At 37.8% G+C, this 26,383-nt stretch overlaps 1 protein-coding gene across 1 annotated transcript in view; it reads left to right on the forward strand.

Moving 5' to 3' along the window:
• STK39 (serine/threonine kinase 39) overlaps window positions 1-26,383 on the forward strand; it is a 103,965-nt gene that overhangs the window by 71,989 nt on the left and 5,593 nt on the right. Inside the window, exons 14-15 of the mRNA XM_086615586.1 lie at window positions 10,924-10,976; window positions 12,864-12,932. Of these exons, the coding sequence (XP_086471712.1) occupies window positions 10,924-10,976; window positions 12,864-12,932 (122 nt within the window). The remainder of the gene's footprint in view (window positions 1-10,923; window positions 10,977-12,863; window positions 12,933-26,383) is intronic.

A 26,383-nucleotide genomic window follows, 5' to 3' on the forward strand; every position in this document is an offset into this window, starting at 1 on the left:
AAACACCTCTAGCTTCCTGGCAATGATCTGCCTTTCACACTTTCTGATTTAAAGGATTGAAATTTTGCTTCAAGTATTTTGGCTGGTTTATGATGCTATACTTGGAGAATTTGTCCCTGGGCTAACAGATTATAATCTCTCTTGTGCACCAGGCATGCAGAAGCATACAAAGTGAGCCTTCGCGTATTTAATCTGTTAGTTGCTCTGGTATCTCTTATCAGTAAGGCAGATGGTGTATCACTTCAGTCACACAGCTAATACAGGTTTAACTTCCTTAAACTATGCACTGATCAATAATTTTTGGTATCAAGAAATGCAGAGATCTTTCAGAGATGTACTTGGAGCAGATAAGTTAAACTTTTGGCAAATCCAAGAAAGGCAACTATAACCACAATGTGCTGTAATGTTTAACAAAGTGTTCAAATTAAGTGCATGGCAGTTGTCTTCTCTGTTATTGAAATGCTCCCATGGAATGCTTCAGGGTGATTGTTTTTGAACATTATTTATGTCATGTGTACTTAATTCCAGTTCTTTATACTAACAAGTCGGGTTTAGATCAGTTTTGGTTTTCGACCCAGCACTGAGATTTTTCCATGTTAATAAATCCTCAGTATAACTGCGTACTGCCCTTCATTGTATTTCAAGTACTTGTTAATGCTTTTCACAAGTTAAATCTTTACCGCTGCTTTTAAAAAAAACTTTTTTGCTAATTCAGGAATAATTTTAGGGAAAAACTTACGATTAATAATTGTCCTCTCTGCAGCAAAAACATCTGATAGCCCTTTGTCAAAGTCTTTTCCAACTGCTGATATATGAGAGTAGGTAGGAAGTGTAAGCTTCAAAAAAGATGATGCAAATGAATACCACTTTTCACTGCCTGTGCAGAAATGGGTCACTGAGAACTCAGGTAAAAAAATATTATTTGTTCTAGAGTTTGCTGTGTGACTTAGCTGGAATGACTATAACAATGACTATAACAAGAAAAAAATTGAAGAGCTTATCACATTCGTTTGATTTAGCTTCTAGCTTCTAGCATCAGCAGCTGCAGAAAGAGAGACGACTCTATTTAAAAGCCTGTTTAGGTATGGGTATATCTAAAATGTCTCTAGTTCTAACACCTCTATGTCAAGGAATGAAGACTTAGGGCTGTAAACTTGATTGTGAACCATCATATATTATACATATTTCCTTCTTCCAGTAATGTATATGGAGGGGGATAAGTTGTAAACCCATGGAGTTTTTTCAGAACACTGAAGTAAATGGTAAAATTTTAATGTGCTTCAAAGAACTGTATATTTCAGGACTACATTTTACTAATAGATTTTAGTCCCATTCTACTTGGTGGCAATGTGGAAGCAATCTGCAGGGCAGACTTTAAACATCTATTTTGCTTGTACCAAAAGTTAACAAAAATACCATTCCATTTAATCTAGAATTGACCTGAAGTCATTAAAAATAAGTTGCGAACAACCATCGCTCTCCACAATGCCGAACAGACATGATCTGCTTTTGCTAGTATAGTAATGTGTAATGAAGGAGCCTGGATATTGATTAATGAATGACAACTGAGCATGGAAGTGTTAGAGAGAAAGGGATTTACAAAAACGTTGTGAATCCTCAGGAGGCTAATGTTTCTTTACAGTAAATGCTCTCTTCTGTTGCGTTTATGTGATCCCACAGGAACTTTAAAGTTCTGGTTCACGAAATTACTTTAATAAACAGACTTCCTCTTAGTACTGCTTCGGTTCTGCTACGTGCAAGGTACCATGGCTTCAGAATTAAAAAAAAGGAAGTGGGGGTGGGCAGGTGGAGAATTGAGCTGTGATTTTTGTAGGAGTAGGAGAGAGTTCTTGCTTTCTTCCCCTTGCTGAATGGATAAATTCCCACAGATGAAGCATAAGAAAATTGCAAGGCAAGGAAAGTAAAGGGACAGAAGATTTAAATGCCAGGCCAAACCTTGAATTTGAGACCAATGGATACATTTACTTCCAAAGATTCTACTCCCTTGTCCTCTTTGAAATACTGAAAGTAAAGTGCCAGTTGGCATTTCACTGTTTTGTGTGTATTAACTGTGTTCCATAAATACAGTTAAAACAAAGTTTTAACTAATCAAAACTGAGATTAGAAACAGGTACTACATATCTTCAGTACAAGTTTTTAATAGACAATACTTAAAAAGGAATACTGCGTCACTTAATCCAGATTTTCCTTGAATCGAGCTATATAGCTTGCCACAAAGTAAATCCTGCTGTTGTAGAAAAAAATAAAAATAAAAAAATTTGTACGTTGTTGCCCATCGGGAAAGTAAACTCACAGCTGCTTTCGTGAAGTGGTGCTGTCTTCATCTCTTTCATTGCTACTGTGACCAGTTTTCTCCATGTGTAATGCTGGACGTTGACTTGTGGAATAAACTAACTATAAAAGCTAGGTTGCAAAGGGAACCATGTTTAACTTGTGCCTTATGCCTAAGCATGTGAAAGTGAGAAATGGGTGACAAGTTATTGTGAGAAGGAAGATGACCTTTTGAATTTCAATAATGTTTAGTGTGCCCAAATAACATTTGTCCCTCTAGCATTTGAAAAACAAGGAAAAAAATGTAGGCAAAACTTTAAAAAACCCTACAAACCTAGTCTTTTCTATTTTTCCCTTCATTATATTTCTTGCATTGTACACACAAAGGTGTTGCCCCAGAGATGTAGAATGAAAATCGGATGAGCACAGCTCTAGAATGTACAACCTACCTATCACTCTGATTAATCCACTCTCTTATGATGTGAACTTCTGCTTTCTCTGCAGTCTAAACGAGCAAGTCATTTAAATGCTTCTATGGTTTTAATTACACCAGCAACTGCAGTGAGGCGGTGCAAATACCATACTGATTGCCCTTATTTCTTAAGCTATGCTGTCATGTTTTTTTCCACTCTTCCTTAGTTTGCTTCCATGGTGGTTTCAGTGCAGTGCAAGTTTTGGAGAAGAGGAGCATCTGAGAGACTTAAATTTTGTACAAGTGTGATAAGTGTGATGTTTATTTTCAGTGTATGTTTTTTGTTAAAGCACATTTAGACTTGGCCAGAGTCACTAGTCCCTCATGGTGGGGGAAGTTGTTTTCTGGTGGGAATAGGGCTTGTAGGAGTACAGAGAGGGGAAAGGCTGGTTGGTGAAGAGTGCCGTGTGGCACCATATATTATGATGCCATTCATAATAAAGTTTCTACAGTTTTAGTTGAAGACTAATTTATTTCTGGTTCCAGAGAAGAATATCACAGAATGTTAGGGATTGGAAGGGACCTCAAAGGATCATCTAGTCCAGTCCCCCTGCCAGAGCAGGACCGCCTAGATCAGATCACACAAGGACGCGTCCAGACGGGTTTTGAACATCTCCAGAGAAGGAGACTCTGCAACCTCTCTGGGCAGCCTGTTCCAGTGTTCTGTTACCCTTACTGCGAAGAAGTTCTTCCTCATGTTTAAGTGGAACCTCCTATGTTCCAGCTAATATCCATTTCCCCTTGTCCTATCATTGGATGCCAGTGAGAAGAGCCTGGCTCCATCCTCATGGCAGTCACCCTTTCCATATTTATAAACATTAGTGAGGTCTCCCCTCAGTCTCCTCTTCTCCAAGCTAAAGAGACCCAGCTCCCTCAGCCTTTCCTCATAAGGGAGATGCTCCACTCCCTTAAGCATCTTTGTGGCCCTGCGCTGGGCTCTCTCAAGCAGTTCCTTGTCCTTCTTGAACTGAGGGGCCCAGAACTGGACACAATATTTCAGATGCAGCCTCACCAGGGCAGAGTAGAGGGGGAGGAGAACCTCTCTGGACCGACTAACCGCACCCCTTCTAATACACCCCAGGATGCCATTGGCCTTCTTGGCCACAAGGCCACATTGCTGGCTCATGGTCATCCTGCTGTCCACCAGGACCCCCAGGTCCCTTTCCTCTGTGCTGCTCCCCAACAGTTCAGTCCCCGACTTGTACTGGTACATGGGGTTGTTCTTACCCAGATGCAAGACTCTACACTTGCCGTTGTTGTATTTCATTAAATTTCTTCCTGCCCAACTCTTCAGCCTGTCCAGGTCTCTCTGAATGGCAGCACAGCCTTCAGGTGTGTCAGCCACTCCTCCCAGTTTAGTGTCATCAGCAAACTTGCTGACCATGCACTCTATTCCCTCATCCAAGTCATTGATGAATATGTTGAACAATACTGGTCCCAGTACCGACCCTTGAGGGACTCCACTGGATACAGGCCTCCAACTGAACTCTGTCCCATTGACCACTACACTCTGGCTTCTGTCCTTCAGCCAGTTCACAATCCACCTCACTATCCAATCATCCAGACCACACTTCCTCAGTTTAGCTGTGAGGATGCCGTGGGAGACTGTGTCAAATGCTTTACTGAAGTCAAGATAGGTCACATCCACTGCTCTACCATCATCTACCCACTGGGTGATGTCCTCATAAAAGGCTATCAGGTTTGTCAAGCACGACTTCCCCTTAGTGAAGCCATGTTGACTGCCCCTAATGACCCTCTTATCCTTGATATGCTTAGAGACAGCACCAAGGATAAGTTGTTCCATTATCTTTCCAGGGATGGAGGTGAGGCTGACTGGTCTATAGTTACCTGGGTCTTCCTTCTTGCCCTTTTTGAAGACCAGAGTGACATTTGCTTTCCTCCAGTCCTCAGGCACCTCTCCCGTTCCCCACGATTTAGCAAAGATGATGGTGAGTGGCCTGGCAATGACATCCGCCAGCTCCCTCAGCACCCGCGGGTGCATCCCATCAGGACCCATGGACTTATGGATGGCCAGGTTGCTTAACTGGTCCCTAACCAAGTCCTCATCAACCAGGGTAGACTCCTCCTCTATCCTGACTTCCTCAGGAGCCTCAGGGTTCTGGGGCTCATCAGGATAGCCTCCAGCAGTATAGACTGAGGCAAAGAAGGCATTCAGTAACTCTGCCTTCTTCTTATCCTCTGTCACCAGGGCACCCTCCTCATTCACAGTGGGCCTACATTGCCTCTAGTGTTAGTTTTATCTGCAATGTATTTGAAGAAGCCCTTTCTGTTGTCCTTGACCTTTCTTGCAAGGTTTAATTCCAAGGAGGTCTTAGCTTTTGTAGTTGTCTCCCTACGTCCTCTGACAGCAGACTTATATTCCTCCCAAGTGGCCTGCCCGTCCTTCCATGATCTGTACTCTCTCTTTTTCCACTTGAGTTTGCCCAACAGTTCCCCATTTAACCATGCAGGTCTCTTGGTACCCTTTCTTGACTTCCTACCTGTTGGGATGCACCGATCTTGAGCTCAAGTATTCTGCTGTTGTGTCTTCTTCTAGCCAGACTTGTTAGGCTTCAACAAAACTAGCCATGGACAAACTTTTCCATTTTAGGGAAGTGTACACTTGATGCAGATTTTTTTAAACATGTAGATCAGTTCTGTTGCTGAGTTGTAACTAGTCATGATCTGAAAAGTGGATGGAAGAAATAAGTATTCATCTGACTTTCTTTTGAGAATGCTTTCTTGCTTATGATTTGGTTAATTGGACCATGGCCCGCCTCAACGCTGGTCAGGCCCTGAAAGTGCAGGAAGTGTCCCTTGTACCTGGCGACCTATTCTTTATAAATGGTGCAGGCACTCTGGCTTCTTAACTAGCTCCCTACATGGGCAAACCAAGGACCCTTGCCTGAACAGAGCTTGTATTTTGTTGACTGTACCATAAAGCATAGATTTTGTTTTTTTATTGTTTATTTGTTTTTTTAATGTTTTCACCAACTTCTTCTGGACTGGCAATGTCTTCCCCATTCAACTGGAGCTCAGGAGAAAGAAGATGAAAGAAGGAAGAAGATACATCTATGTAGATAAATCTTCCTTCTTATATCTCTATATATCTATATAGATAGGTAGGGAATAGATATCTCTCTCTTATTTCATGTAATATATATATATAAAAAATTTTAATCATGCAGAAATATGGAAAAATAAGTGAAAGAGAAGGCAGAATGTGCCCCAGGCCAGAGCTGCAGCATGTGTATGTTGGGGTGTGTTAAAATATATTCAGTGGTGAGGAAATGGACTAATAAGAGTGAATACTCATTGCTCCAGGAGAGCTCAATCTTTTGCTGCTTCCACTCATCAGTCCATAGAAATAGTAGAGAATATTCCTATGCCTTGTTAAGACTGGATAACCATAATACAGAAAAATCATATGCTAATGAAAAGAATGGTTAGCATTCAAGATGGATAGTGTTGCTGTAGAGCAATGTACTTTTGTGTATGCAAGTGGACAAGAATGGGGATGATGAGAACTAAGATTCTGGGTTGTTTTTGGTTGGAAGGGTGAGGAAGGATTTTTAAACAGTTGAATTAAAAAATAGCATTTGATTAAGAAAATAAAATTTTATGGAAGGGGATGTATTTGTGAAATGCCAGCAGAAGCAAGTGACCATTGATTGAAAGCATGGATGTCTATAGTGCTTGTAGTGTCGTCTAGACAGTGCTTGCTGTCTACATGACATAGTGATGGAACAGGTGGTGATGAGGGAGTGCTTGTGATTTATGATTTCTGACTCCATCTGAAAGAAGAGAATGAAAAAAAATCAGGGATTCTTGTTTCTGCTCTAACTCATTAAAAGCCATAACTGATGCAGTTTCCAGGCAATGTATATGTACTCCGTACTGTTTCACAAGTCAGCTTTGTTGATTACCGTTCTGTTAATCGCCTGCGTTCTCGGACACTGGGCTCCATGTGTCAGTCATTATAAACCATGTATGATGATTCAGTAGCTGAAGCCTGAAAATTCAGCAAACAATGCAGAGACAAAAACCTGTATGTTCCTTACATGCATGCACATACTTTTCCTTTGGCTTACCTTCTTCGAGAATTTTTTTTCTTATTTTGGGAAGGAAGAATATACAGTTACTTAGCTATGGTAAGATGCATGTCATCTGGGAATGCAGACTCTCCCTAAGGGCTGTATGGAAATTGCTGAAGCTTGTGAGAAATAGAAGCTGATGTTTCACATAACTCTGCATAAGAAGTGGTGGATAAATTTGTGGGGAAAAAAAAAGTAGCAAAAAAGAATGAAAATCTGCTGCTTGATACTTAATCAAGCTATACCAGCATGATTTAGATCTTAAGTTTAATTCCAAGACATCCGATTTTCTTGAATATCACTTACATGATAGACATTCTGTGTTTAAGGACAAAAAAAATAATGACATTTAATGTCCCAAATTTACAGTTGCATCATTTCACAAACATGATTTCCTATTTTAATTCAATGATGCAGATCTTTTATCAAGTGTGTGGAACATAGTTAATTGACTATAGCAGGATTTACGCCATCATTAGGTAATTATTTGAAAGGCTTTGTCTTTAAATGTGAATGCCTGGAATCTCTTTCATATTTTAGGATTTTTGCTGTAGAACTATGTCAATCTGAACAGCTGTGTACTTTGTTTATTCTCTAATCCTGTTTTTTGTAAATATCAGCATTGTTATGCAAATCATTTCCTTCAAAACAGAGCATCTTTGTTTCATATCCTAATGACAGGATGGTCGAAGTTCATGGGCAGAGGCCTAAGTGATGAAATTGGCCCATGTGCTGTTTTTGGTTCTTCGAGGAAGCTTTATTCCCTAGAAAATCAGATCTAGCAATTTTACTGTGCACATCAAGTGGTCCTGAGGAACACAAAATAATAATGAAGGTTTGCAAAATATGCTTTCATAAAGGGTAAAGTTTTAAATGCTGAAATTACTTTGCAAGAAAGATGTCTGCCAAAACATCTTAGCATGGTGTGCTTTGGTGTCACTTACTCAAAGCAGTTCCGTGGAAATCCTCCTGTTGGAGGTGACTGCATAATGAAAAGCAACCAACAGGAAGTTAATAAACTACAGTGTGCTAAAATGCACAAAAGTATTTAAAATATACTACTTTTCAAAAGAGGTGGGCTGTTTTTATCCGTGATATTCAAAGTGTATATTAGTCTGTAATGGCACAGAGCAAGAAGCAAATAAGAGGTTTTATAAGAGATGGCAAGAAGGTCTGAGTTTGCATTTTAAAATAGAAATAACTTTTTCAAAATGCATTAGAGAAACTAGAGACCATGAAGAAATGATGAAGAAGATAAAATTATTAATCACAAAGATACTAAGTGCCTTTCTTCAAATCCTATTTCTATTTAGCAGAAATAAACTCTGTGTGTGCTGCTGCATGATAAGCGTGTAATGGATGTAAGTAAAAAGAGATCTCCAATGGAACAAATGAAACGCTGCTTGGAAACTCTGCCTACAAATCAATCAACAAGTCCAAACAGTTGTCACCAAAGTGTGTCAAGGGAACTAGGAAACTAATTTGCAGGAACAGTGACACTAACTAGAACCAGAGAAGTGTCTGAAGACTGGAGAAGAGCGTGAACAGCTTTTAGGGGAGCAGTCGAGTGCATCTTCTATTTGGTGGAATATATAATGGAATAAATAATTTATGGAAATCAATAAATGTCTGGAAGGTAATGGAACCATAAGCAAAAGCACTTACAGGCTTCTAGCATATTAATCTTGCCAAACTTCCTTTGTTTTGCTTTCCTGAATAGTAGTGTACAATTAAAGAGAAAGCAGCAGCGTCCTAAATTCAAAATCGTTCAGAGTGTAACAATTCCAGATAGCAGAGTTGGATGTCTGAATACATACCAACCTTTCTTGAATTTTCACTGCTTAAATAAACAGATTTGACTCATTAACTTTCTATTGGACACATTGTGCAATTTGGAGACAAAGTTAAAATACACCCTATTTGCATCTTGCTCGAGGAAAGAGTCTGTATCAGGAGCAGCTGGTCTTTCACAGAGCTGTAGAAAGCTGGTAATTTTCATGGGAGTTCATAAGTACTTAATACCTTTTTATATGGTGGATGTTCTACTTATGGGAGGTCTGTGGAAAGATATAATCTGAGACCATAATGTATTAGTTTCTAGATAGGTAACTGTAAGAGTGCAAAATCTACAGAATTCCTTCTCAGCTGGTTTTAGTGTTTGGCTCTGTGGAAAAAGATAGGAGGAGGAGCGAGATTGCAGGCTGGAGCAATTCAGCATAGATGCTAATAAGAAGCACCTGATTTACCTCTGCAAAGGTGTGAGAGAAAGTTTTTATTCCCTTGATTTGCTGCTTCAAAAGCATGTGCAGGAAATGAGTATCTAAGTTTAAGCTGCATCCCACATTCAGTCAAAACATTTATTTAAGAAGAATGCTAAATTTCTGTGCAACTTCACTTTTTTTGAAAGTGGCAGTTTTAACAAGCTTATTAGATATAATAAATTTCAGCGAAGGGAAGTGGATTGTTGAAAGTGAACTCAGAGACGGGTCATACATTGATTTTTTAATTTAACTTAATTTTATTTTTAAACCAGAAAGCCATTGATTTTTTAATGTAATTTAACTTAATTTTATTTTTAAACCAGAAAGCCATCTATGTTTTTCTAGGAAGGGGGAAAAAAGAACGAACTGAGATTCATACTAATTCTCTGTTGAATAAAAATAAGACAGTGCAATATTCCATATAGTGGCAGCGGATTTCTACAACAGAAGTAAATGAGCCTCGGAAATCTGTACCTGGCTAGCTGCATTGTCTGCAGCTTTGTATTCATGATCTTAAACTCCTCTGTTTTTTTATTTAGAGTAGAATTTAGCAAACCTGAAACTCCTTCAGCTTTCAAGCATTCAGTATATTCAGTAAATGAGTACTTTTCATTTAAAGCACTGCATGTGGCATACTTATTTTTCAGGGTTTGCTATCTTGCTTTTGTCTGTGTTGCCAATTGCTTTTTGTGTTCCTGCATGTTGCTGGTTTTTGACTCTGTAATATTTTTGTAAGTATTTAGCAAGTGTGATAATAGCTGTAAGTCACAGCTGAGTATGCCTGCCTATTAGATTTAGTTTTCCCACAGCAAGACTTCAAGGCCTGGTAAGCTGAAATATGAGCTCGCATACCGTTCCCTTACTGACGAGAAGAATAATGGACTGCAAAACACATTCTGTTGCTATTAGCTTTTCAAGAGGATTGAGCTATTCATTGGAAAAAGGAGTGTGCTACAGCAATTAAGCTCATCCCTATGCTCAGTCAGCTTGCCGTTTCCAAAAATGAGACAGACGTCTACTTTGTGAAGAGGCTAATGTTTTATTGATGGTAGAAATTATTAACTAAAACTGAAGCTGGAAACATGCAAGGAATGGAGGTTTCAAGCACAGTATGAGATGGTAAAGGAATTCTTTAACATAGGTATTAAGTCCCTTAAGTCTATGTCATACATTGAACTGGTTAAAGCACTTTTCGTGGCAAACGGGAAGGCAGAAAACCTTTGTCTTTCACACTCTGCTGCTTTTTTTACGTGTAGATAGAACCTCACTGCTGAGACAATGGTGATCAGTGGAAGAAGTTACTCATTTCAAGACAGCTTTATAAACTGTGTATCAAACGCAGCTTTTGAGCATTGAACGTTTGCTCTGGATACTTTGTCTCTTAAACGAGCATCTCTTTATACATGTCATCTCAGACAGAGAGCTTTAAGTCCAAGTGAACGTTTTGTTACTCTTTGATTAGAAAGGGTAATACATACGATTCAGACTATGTTGAACTAGTAGAGTCAGTATGGCAGTGTCCTTTGAACATGAAAAAGAATATATTTATCAGAGGACATTATTTTATTCTTTAGGTTACCCAAGGCACTTTTCAGCTTAAGGATATCTTTCTGTTAGTTTTCCCCAAAATGCTGCCATGAAAATGAGGTGGAGTCTCTCCAGTCTGGGTGCTTTGGGAGAACAGTGTTTTTCAAGTTGAAGAAGCTCAACACTACAAAATGACATAGATATTCTTTGGGTGTAGGAACTGAATAGTTGTTCTGTTCTTCATTACATTGTAATGTATACACTGAATGTTTTTCAGGAACTCCAGGAAAGAACTTAATGACATACGGTTTGAGTTTACTCCAGGCAGAGGTAAGGCTCCTTCAATTGAATTATTTTCTTATTGCTTAAAAAGGTATTTCAGAAATTGATTACTGCTTATGGTTAGTACAAACTACCTCTTTGGAATGTTTCCTACTGTGCAGAGCTTTATACTGAACTTCAGTTGAACAAGAAGAGCAGATGTATGTAAATTCTAGAGGCAAGGTTGCATAATGTATAGTGTATATTAGAATACTTGATCCACAGTATGGTTTATAAATTGCATATCTTATTGAAGTGATCTATACAGTATGTAAGATCTTATGTAGCAATATTTACGGCTTTGGAATTTCCATTTTCTTATTTGGAAAACAGCATAGGAAAAAATATAGTAGCCATAAAGGTGTATGTGGTGACGGTGAAGTTTCTCTCCCCTTTGTAATAACAGAAGGTCTTTTAAAAAGTATGAAGTGCATACCATCTTTCAACTGAAAGTGGAGTTGCATCTCTAGCTTTGGTATCATCGCCAGAAAGAAATTCTGGCATTGAAACTTTAAACTCTACTGCATGCTTGTAGACCTATATTGGCTTTCCAGTGTTATGAGTTGTACGAAGTTGTAACTTTTGTTTGAAGAAAACCAAGTATTACTAGGATAAAATGCACAAGAGGCTGATACATTGAGTAAGAAGGTATCATCCTTGTTACATAGCAACCCTTTGAACTATGAACACGTTTCATCTTTCTCAGAAGTCAGTATTCAATATATTTAGAATAGCCTTTATAGAGCTTCTACCTAAAAATGAATCTAGACTGGAAAAGGTATCTCTTTTCCTGTAAATCATAGAATGTTTCATGTGCAGTAGTTCTGTGCATGGATATACTCTCTGTTGTCTACCTGCGTTTGTCATTGATTTTTGCAATGGGTAATAATGAAAGAGATCTCTTACTTAATTGGACACAGAGCATCCTGGTTTAGTCACTTGTCAAAAGAATTACTTAAATCCTCTCTAAGCAGTTACATAAACCATTCGAGAATTCATATTTGGTCAAAGAATAGAGGATACGACAGTAAAGTACACCAGGACTGTTCCTAGTAGTCAGTCACTGAGGCCGCCAGAAGGCAGCTGCGATTCGCATCTTCAGAGCCCTCCAGAAACTGCAGCTAGCTTAGCTATATTGTTTTCCACCTGTGTGTGTTTCTTGAGGAAATGATGCAACTGTGTAACTGCCTCAAGGTACGTGCTCCATGCAGATACTTGGTGTTGAGGCCATATTACAGTTGAGATGTAGCTGAAGTTTAGGCTTGTTCCTGCCGTTTCCTCCTACTCACCTCTAAGCATTCTGAAGTCTTTATCCAGGAGCAAGTACTAGTCACAGAGACTTGGGAAATAACCCACTCAGGTACAGCAATTGATGCAAAATTGATCCAAAGCTCTGAATTTCCTGAGTCACAGTACTTAAAAGCTATTTTAAGCCTAAAGCTCAAAATAATGGTTGTTCACGTTAACTCCTTTGCCCCTACTGGTAACAAACAAGAAAGGCTATATAGCACGTCTTTATCTAGATGTGCAGAACAATGGAAGGGATAAAGGAAACGGTGAAAACAACACCAAAACATGGTTTATTTTCTTGGTCGTGAAGATACTGAACTTGTAAACTGTGTAGGACTATGTAGTTAGATACTAGAGGAGAAATGCTAGCAGCCAGGAAAGGTCTGTAGGGGGTTTGCAATGAATCAAATCATCACCTCATGTGATTTGCTGTGTAGAGGCTGATAATTATCTTTTTTCTTCCTAATTAAAGATGATTTTGAATTCAAGCCTGCCTCCATGGGTATTTTGGAACTAAAATATATTTTTGTTAAATTGCATTGGATGACTGATACTTTTTGTTGTTTTTGTGAGCTCTCATTCTTACTCATTTCACCTTTTGGACAGACACAGCAGATGGCGTTTCTCAGGAGCTGTTCTCTGCAGGCCTGGTTGATGGCCATGATGTAGTTATAGGTAAATTACATTTTTGTTTGCAATTACGCTCTTGTGACAAGTTTGTGTTAAATGGGTGTGAAAAATGTTTTCTGTAATGCTGGTTTTCACAGAATCCTTTTTGTCCTAGTTTTGCTTTCATGTATGCATAGTTCAATCAACAAGTCAATTTTGATACCAGTCCAAGGATTGCTTTTGGAAGTCAGAACTCTTTAGTGGTTTGAGAGGGATGATATAATATAGATCTCCTAAAGGATTATTTACAATTCGATGATTGATAATTTTTGTGCTAACTTAATTTTTTTGTTTAACGATAAAGTGATTTTTCGGTAGGATTTTGAAAGTATGCTTTGGCAGTTCTGAAGTTAGTAAGTATTCTGCTTGGGTTCATGGAAGCAGAAGCAAGGCAGAGTTCAGGATCTGTGGAAACTGCACTTAGAGATGTTATTTCTGTGGTAAAAAAAAAGATAATAAAAATGTTTTCTGGCTGCTGAGAGGAAAGATACTTCTCTGTTCTTCTATTCTATGCTTCAGTTTTTTGTTTGGGTTTTTTTGTGTTTTTTTTTTTTTTTTTTTTAAATGAAATTCAGTGCCTGGGAAGGATGATTAATTTGGAAGTGCTTATTTCCCTGCAGTTCCTTTTCTTCTTCTGGTTGTTCAAGACCAGTAGATACATAGTTACCAAAATCAGAGAGGGGCTAGTAGATGCTAAATGTGTGAGAGCTGAATCGAAGAAAACTAGCAAATGAATCTTTTTGTTGCGGACAAAGCAGTTCATATGAATTGGTTCAGATAGCGTTACCAAACTCCTCAATGATATGGAGAGTGTTTACAAATCCATAAGTTCATGTGATTTGCCTGGAAGATTATCTAAATACTTTCTCAGTGCGTTTGTAGGGTAGCTAATGTATTTCTGAGAGAAGCTAATACTTTTTGCTTTTGTATGTTCAGAATACAGCTTGATTCAAGCTGATCTAAGAAACAAAAGCCCTAACTGTGCTTTTATTTTAATTTCTAAAGAAAAAGTATTTAGGAGAGGTCGCTGATGTTACAGGCTAGCAGGCACTGCCCTTTAAAGTCACTTCTGCTGCACTGTTACTTATAGTTCAGGGTTCAGGGCAGCGGGATAGCTTGGCCTTAGTTTGTCGTCTTTTAAGCATCCAGTATGAAAAAAGTCACGACCATACTGCTGCTGATGTTTTTGTTAGAATTTTCATTGCCACAAGAGACCTTTCTTCATTTAGAAATTATATAAAGAAATATTTTTTTTCTGGCTAAGAGAAGAATGGTTCTCTACTGGCTACCCCACCTGCCTGGGCAGTCAGCTGGCACTCTGTGTTGCACAGATGTCAGAGTCATAGCTGGCGGTGCTGCCATACAAGTCCTACTGGGACACAGTGAGACCCCTTTCCTGCTCTTCCCTTTTCCCTTTGCTGCAAAGTTTTCTTCCAGTGCAAAGTGCCAGTGCCTCTATGGGAATGGCACCATGAATGGGATTTGTTATCATCTTTCAGGGGGAGTGATGGGGGAAAGGCAAATGAAGATAGATATTTCTCAGTGCTTTAGTGATGGAACATTGGTCCTTGAAGAAGCACAAGTATTTAAATAAGTAAGGTTTTCCTTAGCAGGCTTGGTTAGAGACAATGTCTAGTTAATAATTAAAAATTTATTTCCTTAGCTCCTGCTTTGAATTGCATAAGACTTTGATTTTTAGCACTATGATGATGGTACTTTCTGTTCTTTCCTGTTTATCTTTTTGTTATGGTATCAAAAAAAAAGTAAGGCAAACAAATTTTTTTGTATATAATTGAAAGCATTCAACTTAAATTTAATTTCATTAATTATTATCAGTTTGTATGTTCATTTTTCTGTGATGTTGTAACTTATGTCAAGTTCCACAGGCACAAATTCTTGCATGACTTTGTGCTGTAATTTTCACTTCTGTTTGCTTCACCTGTGAAGGTGTTCAAGTTTTCAGATATGTTTGGACATTGTTATCTTCCTAGAAAATGACTTTGGATTTCATGTTTTACTGAAAGATAAGTTCTGCTAAATGTAATTTTACTTTTAATTAAGAAAAATAATTAAAGTTGGACTTCAGTTCGAATACGTTTGTGGTCTGATTTGGGAAAACTGGCTAAATGTTGTATGGGCATGGAATAATACAACTTGCATGCAAGCAGATTATTGCAGATTTCAGAATTTCACTGTAGCAGTGGAGTCCAAAGAAATGTTTCAGTCTCTTAGTTTAAAGCAATAGGTCATAAAAGAGAGCAGATGGTGCTGAAAATGTAAATCTGCATACAAAACTAATTTTCTGTGTAAAATAATTTTGCCACTTTGTTCACTGAAAATTAAAAGGTTTAAAATCTTGCTATATAGGAAGAGGGGAGTAGTATAGAAGAGTTTGGTTAACCTTCTTCACCAGAAGAACTGTTTCCATTAACTTCCAGATTGAAAGCTGCTGATAAATTACCTTTCATTTTTCAGCTGAAGCATGCAGAAATTCAGCCTCCACAACATGAATGAAAACAAAATTCTGAGACGGTCACATAAAAGTTGTTCCCTTTAGTTCCCTTTAATGGATGTTAGAACGTGTAGAGGTTGGGAGAAGAAAGAAAGATGAAAATACCTGTGCTTATGCTGAACTCAACAATTTGTTGATGTAACAGCTGATTTTCTGAAAGGACACTTGAATAAGAGTCAGCAAAAGCTGCTGTGGAAAGTAGGGCCATGGCATACGTGAGCTGAAGCTGTTAGTGGGGACCAGCCGACGTGTAAGTTTTACAGAATTTGCTGCTAAGCATCAACACGCTTCACCTTTTGAGTCTTGCTGGATTTGCCTCACTTAACACAGGCTTCCCAGGAAGATTTCCATTCTGATAAGCAATAAGTTCAGATACCTGTTCTGCAGAGAAGCAAAAATCCCATCTTGCTTGTTCAGTTTTGGCTATGATTGACTGGTTTCTGTTCTTATTGACAGTAGCATTGGTTCACAGAAGGTCCCTAGATCAAGGGAATCAGTGCAGAGAATTTCGTTTAAAAGCAGACTAGAGTTTGCATTTGCAGAGGGGAAATGAGTCTTGGAGCTTATATGTAGGCATTGTTATCTAGCTGATGAGGCATTTTTATGCAGTACTGAAATAGCTATGTTAAATCATATGTAAGATCTGGAATATTTTCAAAATACATTTTGAGATGAAATATGTCTCTGTGTGTATATGCAATATACATATATTAGCTAGTAAAGATTCATCTAGTAAAGCCTTATTATATTTTTGATACCATAATGGAAACTCAAATCATATCAACAGTCAGTTCTGTTGAAAATGACATAGTTGCAATCCTACTTTACTGATGTATACAATGCGCTTATAATTTCAGCAAAGCCTTAGGCTATAGTTAATCTTCTAGAGGCCATGCTTCGCTTTCAGAACTTAAAGGTATATTTACAGTTATTAAATACAGTTATTAAATTGCAGTATATGAAAAAGAAATTCCTGAATACTGCTTAAATAAAAGCCTTGATATCCATGCCATCAAGAAATGTTGGTTACCCTTCACTATATTAATATACCTTTATTTTAGGTATTTTTGTCAAAAAGTATCTGTGAATACCTTGAGCATCATGGAAGATATACCTTCACTTTTAAATACATCAGACATTAACTGCTGGTAAATGGATATCTTACTACAGGTATCCACTTAATAATCAGAGGAACAACTTTTAGTCAGTCGAAACAAAAGCTTCCTGCTGAAAGGCCTAATGTGTTTAGAAGAACCAGCTAAAAACCCAACAGATCATATTTTGAAACGAGATCATATTTTGAAAGTAGCAAGCTTTTTCATCAACATTTTGAATATTTTCTTAGAAGTGTGAATACAATAGATGCCACAATAGTTTGACTAAGGGTTTGGGAATTGTTAGATATTTTGGGGGGCGGGGAATAGCTTTTCATCTGGTGCGGTTACTGTGGCAAGTAGACAAGACTTAAATTGGCATCTAGAATAAAAAAAATCGTGGTTGTGGATGGGTTATTTGACCATGAGTGCAGAGAGCATGCATCTAATGAAATCCAGAATGACATTTGATGGTATGTTAACCAGTAAGTAATAAGTATGGTTCCCAAATAATCACAGTACTAAAGCATTTGAAATTGAAACATCTCTTTAGCAAGATATGCACATGCATTACAGATAGGAGAATAGCTCTAAAATCCCCAGGGTTTAACTGAGGACTTAAATATTTCAACACATCTGGCTCATTTAGAACTCATGCATTGAAGGGTGACTCATAATGACTTTACTGCTGGGAGTTCTGGAAGCTTGAGGTACACCCTCAGATAATCAAGCTTTGCATCTAATTGTGCCTTCAAAGTTACTTTAGCTATATGTATTGTACATAAAAGGTGCATTTGAGAAAGTATGTTGTGTGAAACTGGATGGCTTCATGCAGGTTCCCGCCTTGCTCAGTTTTCAGGGTGGTGGCAACTTAGAGGTTCAAGGTGAAAAACACAGTATTGTGTTAGGTGAATGATCACCACTGCTGTAATGGTGGCTGTGACAGAACTATAAATATGTGATGTAACAAATTCTCCAAGTGTGCAAATTATTCTCTATGCATATGTGTGTATTTATGTGTCATAGTAAATGTGCTTATCTTATAGCCAAGATCAAGTAAATAATAATTTTTAGTTACTTTAAGAAAAAAAACAAAAGGTGGAATTGGCAGTTACCTTCAAAGAAAGTTCCTTTTTCAGCATGCAGTCCACCAGTTCCTACTTAACTGTGTAAATGAGGAGCAAATCTATCTGTTCATTAGTGGGATGACTTTGGGTTTTGCCTGATATAGTGGGTGATAAACTCTTAGGCCTGAAGCGTGGTCCCTGCCCTCACAGGTCTGAATTGTAGTTTGGAGGTCTTTCCTTTCTAGTTGAAAAAAAAAAAAAAGACAACAGCTGTGAATTTGAATCAGAAATTGCAAAGACAGCAATGTAAGTAATGTTCTTCTTTTCAATAGTAATTTAGTTGCTGTCATTTGTTTCCTTGGCATTCACTTCTCTGCAAGTGGTTAGTATGTCAAAATAAGGATTTATTGAGGTTCTTCAAACTAGAGATAGTCTATTTCAGAACCTAACTCCTGCACATAAGGGAGTCTTTTCTAAATATAGTTTTCCTTGTTTCAAGTTTCAGATATAAGGTATTGAAGTAGCCTTGCTCCTATTTCATCTTCTTAATAGTTTTGTCAGAACAATATCTATAATTCATAGCAGAACTTGAGACCGGAGGAGTTGTGGAGTGGAGATTACCAAGTAATAATATGCATATCAGAATGTGACCTGCTTTATTTCTGCGTAGACCTACATTTCAGCTCTAATCCAGCATGATGAAGGTATTTGTTAGAGTTGTCTTCAGTATCTTGATGACTATCAAACTATTGTCAAAACCTTTGTCTAAAAGCTAGCACTCGCTTTCTACATTCAGTCACTGGCAAATGATTTTTTCAGCCTTGTACTCTGACTCATTCTTTTGCACAGAGAACGTATGAGCACAATTTATGGTAATATCTCAGCCTTGTTAAATATCCTTACTAGCAATGTTGGGCAGCAGGTCTAAATTTTTATTTTAAATGTTCATTTGAGTAGTGAGGTTTAGAATGCTCAGGATCATCAAAATGCTTTTCTCAAAACAGAGGGGAAATTGTGAAATCTGTTTATCCTCCTCCCTTATATTCCTTGATAATCTACCCCATTAGACACATGCAGAATCAAGGTCTGAAAGAGATTAGCATTTAAGTATCCAAATATCTTCTGCTTACCTTTTTATAACACTTTGTTTTATGTGTGCGGTGGTTTGCCTAAGTGTTCTTCTTCCTCACACACTTGAGGGTGGAGAATCAATTTGCATTATCAGCCTTTTATTTTTTCTTACGTTTCTGGGAAAAGGTACAATTTGCCAGTTGTATTACTATTTTAGTTTAATCAATAAAAACAGTTATCACAAGTTCAGTCTTTTTTTTTTCCCTCACAGATTGTAGAATGCAAAACATTACCTTGGGATCAGATATCCATACTAAATAATTGAGAATTTGTGAGTTTAATAATGTATTATTGGAACTGAAATAGGTAGATTTCTAGCACTAACTTATTTAATTTGACATTTTGATACAGCGCTCCTGTTTCATAAAATACACTGCTTCTGTTGTTGGGTGAGAATTCTTCCATCAGCTACCTAAAGAAAAATGAAACCTTGTATATTACTTTGTCAGTCCTTGGTTTTCCAGTTTTTGTCTATGACCCCTGGGTATTTATACCCCATGTTGATGGATATTAATGTGAAGACATTTGAAGTCTACTATTAACCCATAAACTCATTATTTTATTAGTTTGAGCAAGGTCTTTATTTGTCTGTAGAGGTCAATTAGAAATATGTGTCCCTGACATCTCTTCTGTGTCTTTGCCTGTTCCATTCTTGAATAACATAGCATAACTGGTTAGTTGTTAAAGCTTTGGTCCCACTTTCCAGCCCCCTTCTTTTTTGGAACAAGATACTCTGATGCTAGACTAGAAGTTAATGTCCTTAAAAATGTCTAAAAAGGTGTAAACTACCCTAAACTTTGGTTGTCTATATGGACTAAATGAATTAATATCTAAGTTAAAGTGGCACAGATTTTGGTACTCACCAGGAGTAGCACAACCTATGAGGATTCTGTGTATGATTTGAAGTATTACTTTTTTTTTTTTTTTTACTATTGCTGTATGTCAGGCCATTCTTTGGCAGGTGAGGATGGTTTTATGTGGTACGGTTCTTCCTCACGCTTGCTACTTTATACACACATGAAAAAGCATAGATTCCTGGATTTACCATGTTTACAATATTTGGGCTCAGAAACCATATGAACCACAGGGCTCAAGTGGTTTTAATAATTACTTTAAGCTGTGGGAATTGCACTGTGAAATTAGTGTCCTGTTCATAAGGATGCCGTAGAAGACCTTTTTCAATCTCCCAGTGTTCCTTTCAAAGGAGAAGTGCTTTGGCCTTCTGTTGTCCTGTAACTGGCCTCTTTAAGCTGTGTTTTCTGATAGTGAGGCTGCAAATCAAGCTGTTGGATATGAAAGTATCAAATGTTGAAATGGAGATAGTTTCCACTGTCTTTATCTGTATCTTCTGATTCAGCAATATACTTTGGGAATTCAGGCAAATTTGTGAGCCTTACTCTCCCTTTGATAAACTCCTAATGACAGCCTTCTTCATAAATAATACATTTCTAAATGTTTTTAATGTTTCTTCCTTATCAGTGTCCAATAGCTTCCTCAGAAGAGAAGCCAGGCTTGCTGTTGATCTTTTTATTTTTTTTACTTCTTTTTATTAGAATAATATCTAACTTCTTGCAGTCCTCTAGCAATAAACATTTTAGTTAGCTGTCACAGATCTCAAAATGCTTTAATATTTCCCTTGCTGCTGTTCTCAAGCAACATAAACAAAAGGGATTTTATGACTAGCATCCTGAATGGGTGAACTAATGGCATCACACTGCACTTATAAGACCTTTTTGACGTCTCTTTGAAGAGCCTTTTAATCTTTCATAAAGACCATGAGCTATTAGATAATATTAGATAAAAATAAGAAAGTCAGAGATCTGGAGGAATTGTTACCAAAAGCTCTAAAGGTTGATTGCTTTGATTGTTTGCATAATATACCATAAGCCAGTGCTAGCTAGGTTTTAAAACTTAGTTTTGATTTTGTTACGAACTTGCAAATGCGTGAAATCCATGGTGTAGTATGAAATATAAATGAATGTATATATTGCAATGAACCTCTTGCAATATGTGAAACTGTCTCAAGAGCATGCATAATAAACTCGGCCCTGTGGAGGAAAGCCCTACCAGCAGCTGAATTTTCAGGAGTGATAATTCCATTGAAAAGTATTCCCTGTCTCTCAGGCATCCTGCTTCCTGAGACCCGTACAGAAGAATACAGCATTAATCCTCAAATCGGCAGACTCCCAAGGCAGTTAATTATGTAGAACTCCATGTATCAGACAAAAATGGCAAAGCAACTGCCTTCAGTTGGGGAAGAGGTAATATTTGAAACAATCAGCAGGAAAGCCAATATATCTGTGGAACTTTGAGTTTTGCCTCTCTAGCAGCAATATCGTTGATGAAGTAGGGAGCAGCTGAAGGTGGCTATTTCTTACTGGCTTTTGGACTACATAAAAAATTATTTCATTTTTCTCTTATTAAAAATATTTTTCATTTTTTCAGAGCTTGTAATTTTTCAGGTTTTTTTGTGACAGTAATTTTGTGCCTGAATAATGTTTTCCCCTTCCTCATATCTGAATTTCAGGATTACAATATGCAATAGCTTTGCAAACTGTTGAACCTAAGCATACTGTCAGAGGTTCCCCATTCATTCTTCTCAAAATGGAAAGCAGATGAATCATTATTCTTTTGAGAGCACCCCTGAAATATCATCTCAAGCTTTAGATTCTGCTTGTGTCTGTGTTTATGCCAGATGGCTCTGGCTCAGTTGGCTGGGTTGGCATTGTACTGGAAATAGTTCTACTCTACTTCATATAGCTTTATTTACTGTCTCATTAATTTTAACTTTTCCAGAAGTTTTCCCTGTTCAGAAGCCGTTAGGGTTAGGTTTCGTGCTGTGTTGAAAATTTTAAATAATTTAAAAGAGTCTTGTCATGTTATAGGAGCAAAACAGTTATTAACTGCCCAAAGTGTGGTTATTCTCTTGTATTTATTTGTGATCTTGAAGATGGCCTTTTTTGTTCTGTTCCCTCAGCTTATATTGATTGCTTATTTAAAAATTATAACTGATGTGGTTGGCCAAAATTGTCATACAGCAAAGAGCGATTTGTAGTATATTCTACATAAATATGCGTGCTAGAAGACTCTAGTCATGTGGGGTTTTTTTATTTATTACATCTGGAATTAGCAGCCTATGTTGTGTATATTTATATGCTGGGTTTGACCTTTTATCCTATTGCATGTTCTGCAAGTGCAGACACCTATTTTGACAGAGTGGCACAACCATTTGTCACCGAGCAAAACCTGCAAAAGAACCTGGAATGATTTGTTGTTACATGGGTTGATTATATGTCCTTCAGAAGCCTTCTGAAGAAAGCAGAACGGCACCTCATTTATTGTTGTAAACAACAAAAAGCCTATTGTGCTAACCGCTGCTAACGTTTGAAGAGGGTTTTTGCTCCAAGGCATGATTTGAAGTATACTCTATTTACTCGAGGTTATTGCTGGTAAAGGTTTTTCCGTCACCACTTAATTTTTTCCTGCAGTTATCTTGTTCATGTTTCTTCTTCTGACTTTTATAGGAGCATGGCCATAACATCTTGAGAAAACACTCTGCAAAATAAAGTTGAGTCTAGTATATCGAGGCCGTGTAGAAACAGTGAATTCCCAATAGGGTTTCAAATTGTCAATTAGTGCTGCTTGCAGGCAAACTAGTCTGCTATGAATTTCCGAAGTACAATATCCATGGCATGACTTCAGAGTACTCTAAAGAAAAATGGAATTGTCAATAGGATCTGTAGTATACTTATCTCAGAGATAAGGTGTAAAGTAGAATCCAGACACATATATTTTACAACGTTCTTCACTTTTGCAAATAATTTAAGTATCGCTGGAGAGAATGATTCCTACCTCTCTAGAAACTCCTAGTGTGAAACTCCTTTTCACTTGAGGGAGAGCATTGCTATATTAAATTGACTTTGTTCACTGGCTCGCAATAGAAGAGTTGTAGGGAGCGTGGGGGAGGGAGAGGTAGTGAGAGTGGGATGGTTATTTTCCTCCCTAGTGTTTGCAGATTTGGTTGGGTTCATGTGCATTTAGAAAATTTAGGCTAATTTTTTGTATTTAAGTAGAATTAAAACTTTGTACATGAACTCTGCTAGGAGGGTTAGTGAGTCTCAGTCTCGTAAATAATTTTCCATGATGAAAAGAGCCTAGATTCAGTAGCTGGGGAGAAGTTCATCAGTAAAGCCTAATAGCAGTTCCACTTAAAAGTAATTGTTTTTCTTTCCTACCTGATGTGATCAGAAATTCAGAATAGGGTTGAACAGTAGGAGCAACTGCTTGTATGTGAGAACATTGTTTACTGTTGTGAGCATATGTCTGGAATGAATTTCTTGGGATCTTTGAGGAGACTTTGCATACTTAATGGTCCAAACTGTGTAGGTTTAGTAGTAGTCCTGAATTTTTAGAAGTTTATTCCTAAGAGTGGTAAGTCAGTTATATTTAATGCAACTGATCACTTAATTTAATTGCATTTAAAGTAGGATGAGTATTCTACTTGTAATTTTGAGGATGTCTTTACTGTAGTTAAGATGGGATCCACAAACTTTCTGGAGAAATAGTTGGAAGGCATTGCAGGCTGGCTGTCAGGAAGGACTTTCACCTGCTTGGATCACTTCTGCCTGTGCTGCAGGCTTTGTTTCTAAAGGAAAGATGACTAAACGAGTGATGTCATGAACACCTGCAGTTCATGGGTTACTGCTGTTTTTCCTAGCTGACCATATCAGGCTCCAAAACTGGAAAAGATTCCAGTTACCAGTTGAGCCCAGATCTTTCAGGTTTTTAGCACCGGGCATGTCTCTCTGCACCTGTGTGCTTATTGAGGTACCTAGAACCTTTGGCTTGCACTAAGTTGAAAAGGATAATGATTGTCTCATCCCTAAAAAAGATGAATCTTTCCTGGAATGCAGACTTAGATATCCAAATTCAGACAATTGGCTCTAGTTGTTGGCCTTACAGTCTAAATAAGGACAAGATCTAGCAGAACAAAAACAAGCAGTTAGCAAAATTAAAAAGATACCAACAGGACGGTATGGTTTTGCTAGGTAATTTATGCGCACATATTTCATTCTTAGTTGATGTTAATTGCTTACACTTTCAGATACTGCAGAAAGAGCAGGTCTTTGGGGGGGATCTGCATTCATAGTGGCTTGATTGAACGAGATTATTTTGACAAAATTGTTTTTATTGCCAGTCTGTAAAGACCAGAAAATGTAAAACACAGAGTACCAGAAGTCACACATGAAATGCTAGTTTTACTTGAAAAATGCTGAATGCATATAATTGAAATTGAAAAGATCTCTTTGTAGGAAACTGCAGGTGTGACTATTTTTTATGTAAACTTGTATTCTAAAATTATCGACTCTTTACAGGTCTGCCTTCTCATTTTCAAGCATAGCCTGAAAACATCTGGCATTACTCCCTTAAATCCTCCTAATCTTCTGTTTGATTAAACATGTCCCACTCTAGTTATGGCTCATCAAAGAGGCAAAAATAAAACATATTTCATACACTTGCTTCAGATGTTTCTCTAGAATTTTATGTGTAAAAGTTTTTGGCTTGTGTTCATATTAAAAGTAAAGATGAGTGATCAAATAAAACTGTGTCCCTGTAGCTTTGTAATGAGCACTGGTCTTTGAAAAGTAGTTTTCTTGAAGAATGATATCACTCCTTTCTGTTATGGTGCTTAATTAAAAAAAAAGGTAATTAGAATTAACTATGTACATATATTGCTAGTTTATCTTTTGCTATTTTTGCTTTGAAAACTTTTATTTCTTCCCTGGTAAAGAATCAGCAGGAAGGTTACGGTTTTTTAAGATTTTGATACTACTTATGAAGTCCTCAGTGCTGCTTTCCACTACCTAATAGTTGATTAAAACACTTGCTGATAACGGGCTGCGGTTTGTAAGTGCAGGAATAGTACTTTGCCAGTAACTTTGCTGAAGGGCAGCTGGAAGTTTTTGCATTCAGGCAAAATAGCCAAGCAGTGTGCAGACTTGCCTTAGTTGTTGTACAGCTGCTCAACATTAAATGAAAGGCTGCCCCTCTTGAAGACAAGTGTGCGTTTGAAGCTCATCTTTTTGTAACATTTTATAATAGGTGAAGTTAGAAATCTTTGGATTCAGGACCAGCTCCTATCTAGTTTCGTAGCACTGTGTCTCCATTTCAGTGAAGCCAGCTAACACTTACTGGAGAATTTGTTCTTTCATTTTTAGGGTTTTTTTTAAGACGTGTTTTATGGGGATTTGGATAAGCCAGAGCTGCTCTTGAGTGCATGATCCTATTTTATAGATTTTAAAGACATACAAAATTGATGCTATTCTATCCTGGCATCAGGAGCTGTGAGACTGAACACTTCTTTTTTGCTTATGAGGATCTGCGTCCAGTTCTGGAGCCCCCAACATAAGAAGGACATGGACCAGTTGGAGAGGGTCCAGAGGAGGGCCACGAAGATTATAAGAGGGCTGGAGCACCTTTCCTATGAGGACAGACTGAAAGAGTTGGGGCTGTTCAGCCTGGAGAAGAGGAGGCTCCGGGGTGACCTTATAGCGGTCTTCCAGTACCTCAAGGGGGCCTACAGGAAAGATGGGGAGAGGCTGTTCAGGAGGGCCTGTTGTGATAGGACAAGGGGTAATGGTTTTAAAATAGAGGGAGGTAGATTCAGATTGGATATTAGGAAAAAATTTTTTACCATGAGAGTTGTAGAACACTGGAACAGGTTGCCCAGAGAGGTGGTGGATGCTCCATCCCTGGAGACGTTCAAGGCCAGGTTGGACGAGGCCCTGAGCAACCTGATCTAGTTGGAGATATCCCTGTTCCTTGCAGGGGGGTTGGACTAGATGGCCTTTGAAGGTCCCTTCCAGCCCTAACCATTCTATGATTCTATGATTAGTTGTAATGAAAGCATTATCTGCATTTGGAGGTATTTTGTCAGGTACAAGGTATTGCAATAAAATTGACTTATTGATTGTGGAAGTGAATTGTGTGATTAAATAAAAACTGTTTGTAATGACCAGAATAAAGAAGATTATGAATAGTGAAGCGTTAAAACCAGAAAGATTTTCTATTGCAGTGCCTATAGTTGAGTTCATTTCACTGTGGTTAATTTTTTTATTTCCAAAAAGTATTCTCTACAAAATGTACCTTGTGTTGCTTTTAAGATTTGTTTTTAGTTTGAAACACCTTTTCATCCCCAGCCAAATTTATTACTGTTATATAAACAGTCCTTGGTGCCATTTCAGTGGTATAAAGAAATTAAGAGAAAAAAACCCTTCATTTGCATTTAACACTGTTAAATTGGCCTAATTGTTTACTTCTCTAAATTCCCTTGCTGAATACGGTACTCCCCCTTGTGAGGCCCATTTCTGTTATGTTATACAGAGTGAGTCATATATGATCAGGCATGCTCAGAGTGAAAATTTTATCACTGTGATGTTAGAAGATGGAGGAAGTAGGAACCTGACTTTGAGTAGGACATTCAGCATGCAAATGTTTGCCGTATATCTTCCACCTTATGAAGTCTGTGGAAAGTATTATTTATGAAGAACATCTGGTTTCTTGCTTCTCTGCTGTATGATACTTACCTCCTCAGTGTACTAAGAAACGTCTGCTACTTAATAGCTGTTTATTTCCTTTTCAAAGACTTGTCTC

Source organism: Tauraco erythrolophus, chromosome 8 (assembly GCF_009769465.1).
Source record: "Tauraco erythrolophus isolate bTauEry1 chromosome 8, bTauEry1.pri, whole genome shotgun sequence".
Taxonomy (NCBI): Eukaryota; Metazoa; Chordata; class Aves; order Musophagiformes; family Musophagidae; genus Tauraco; species Tauraco erythrolophus.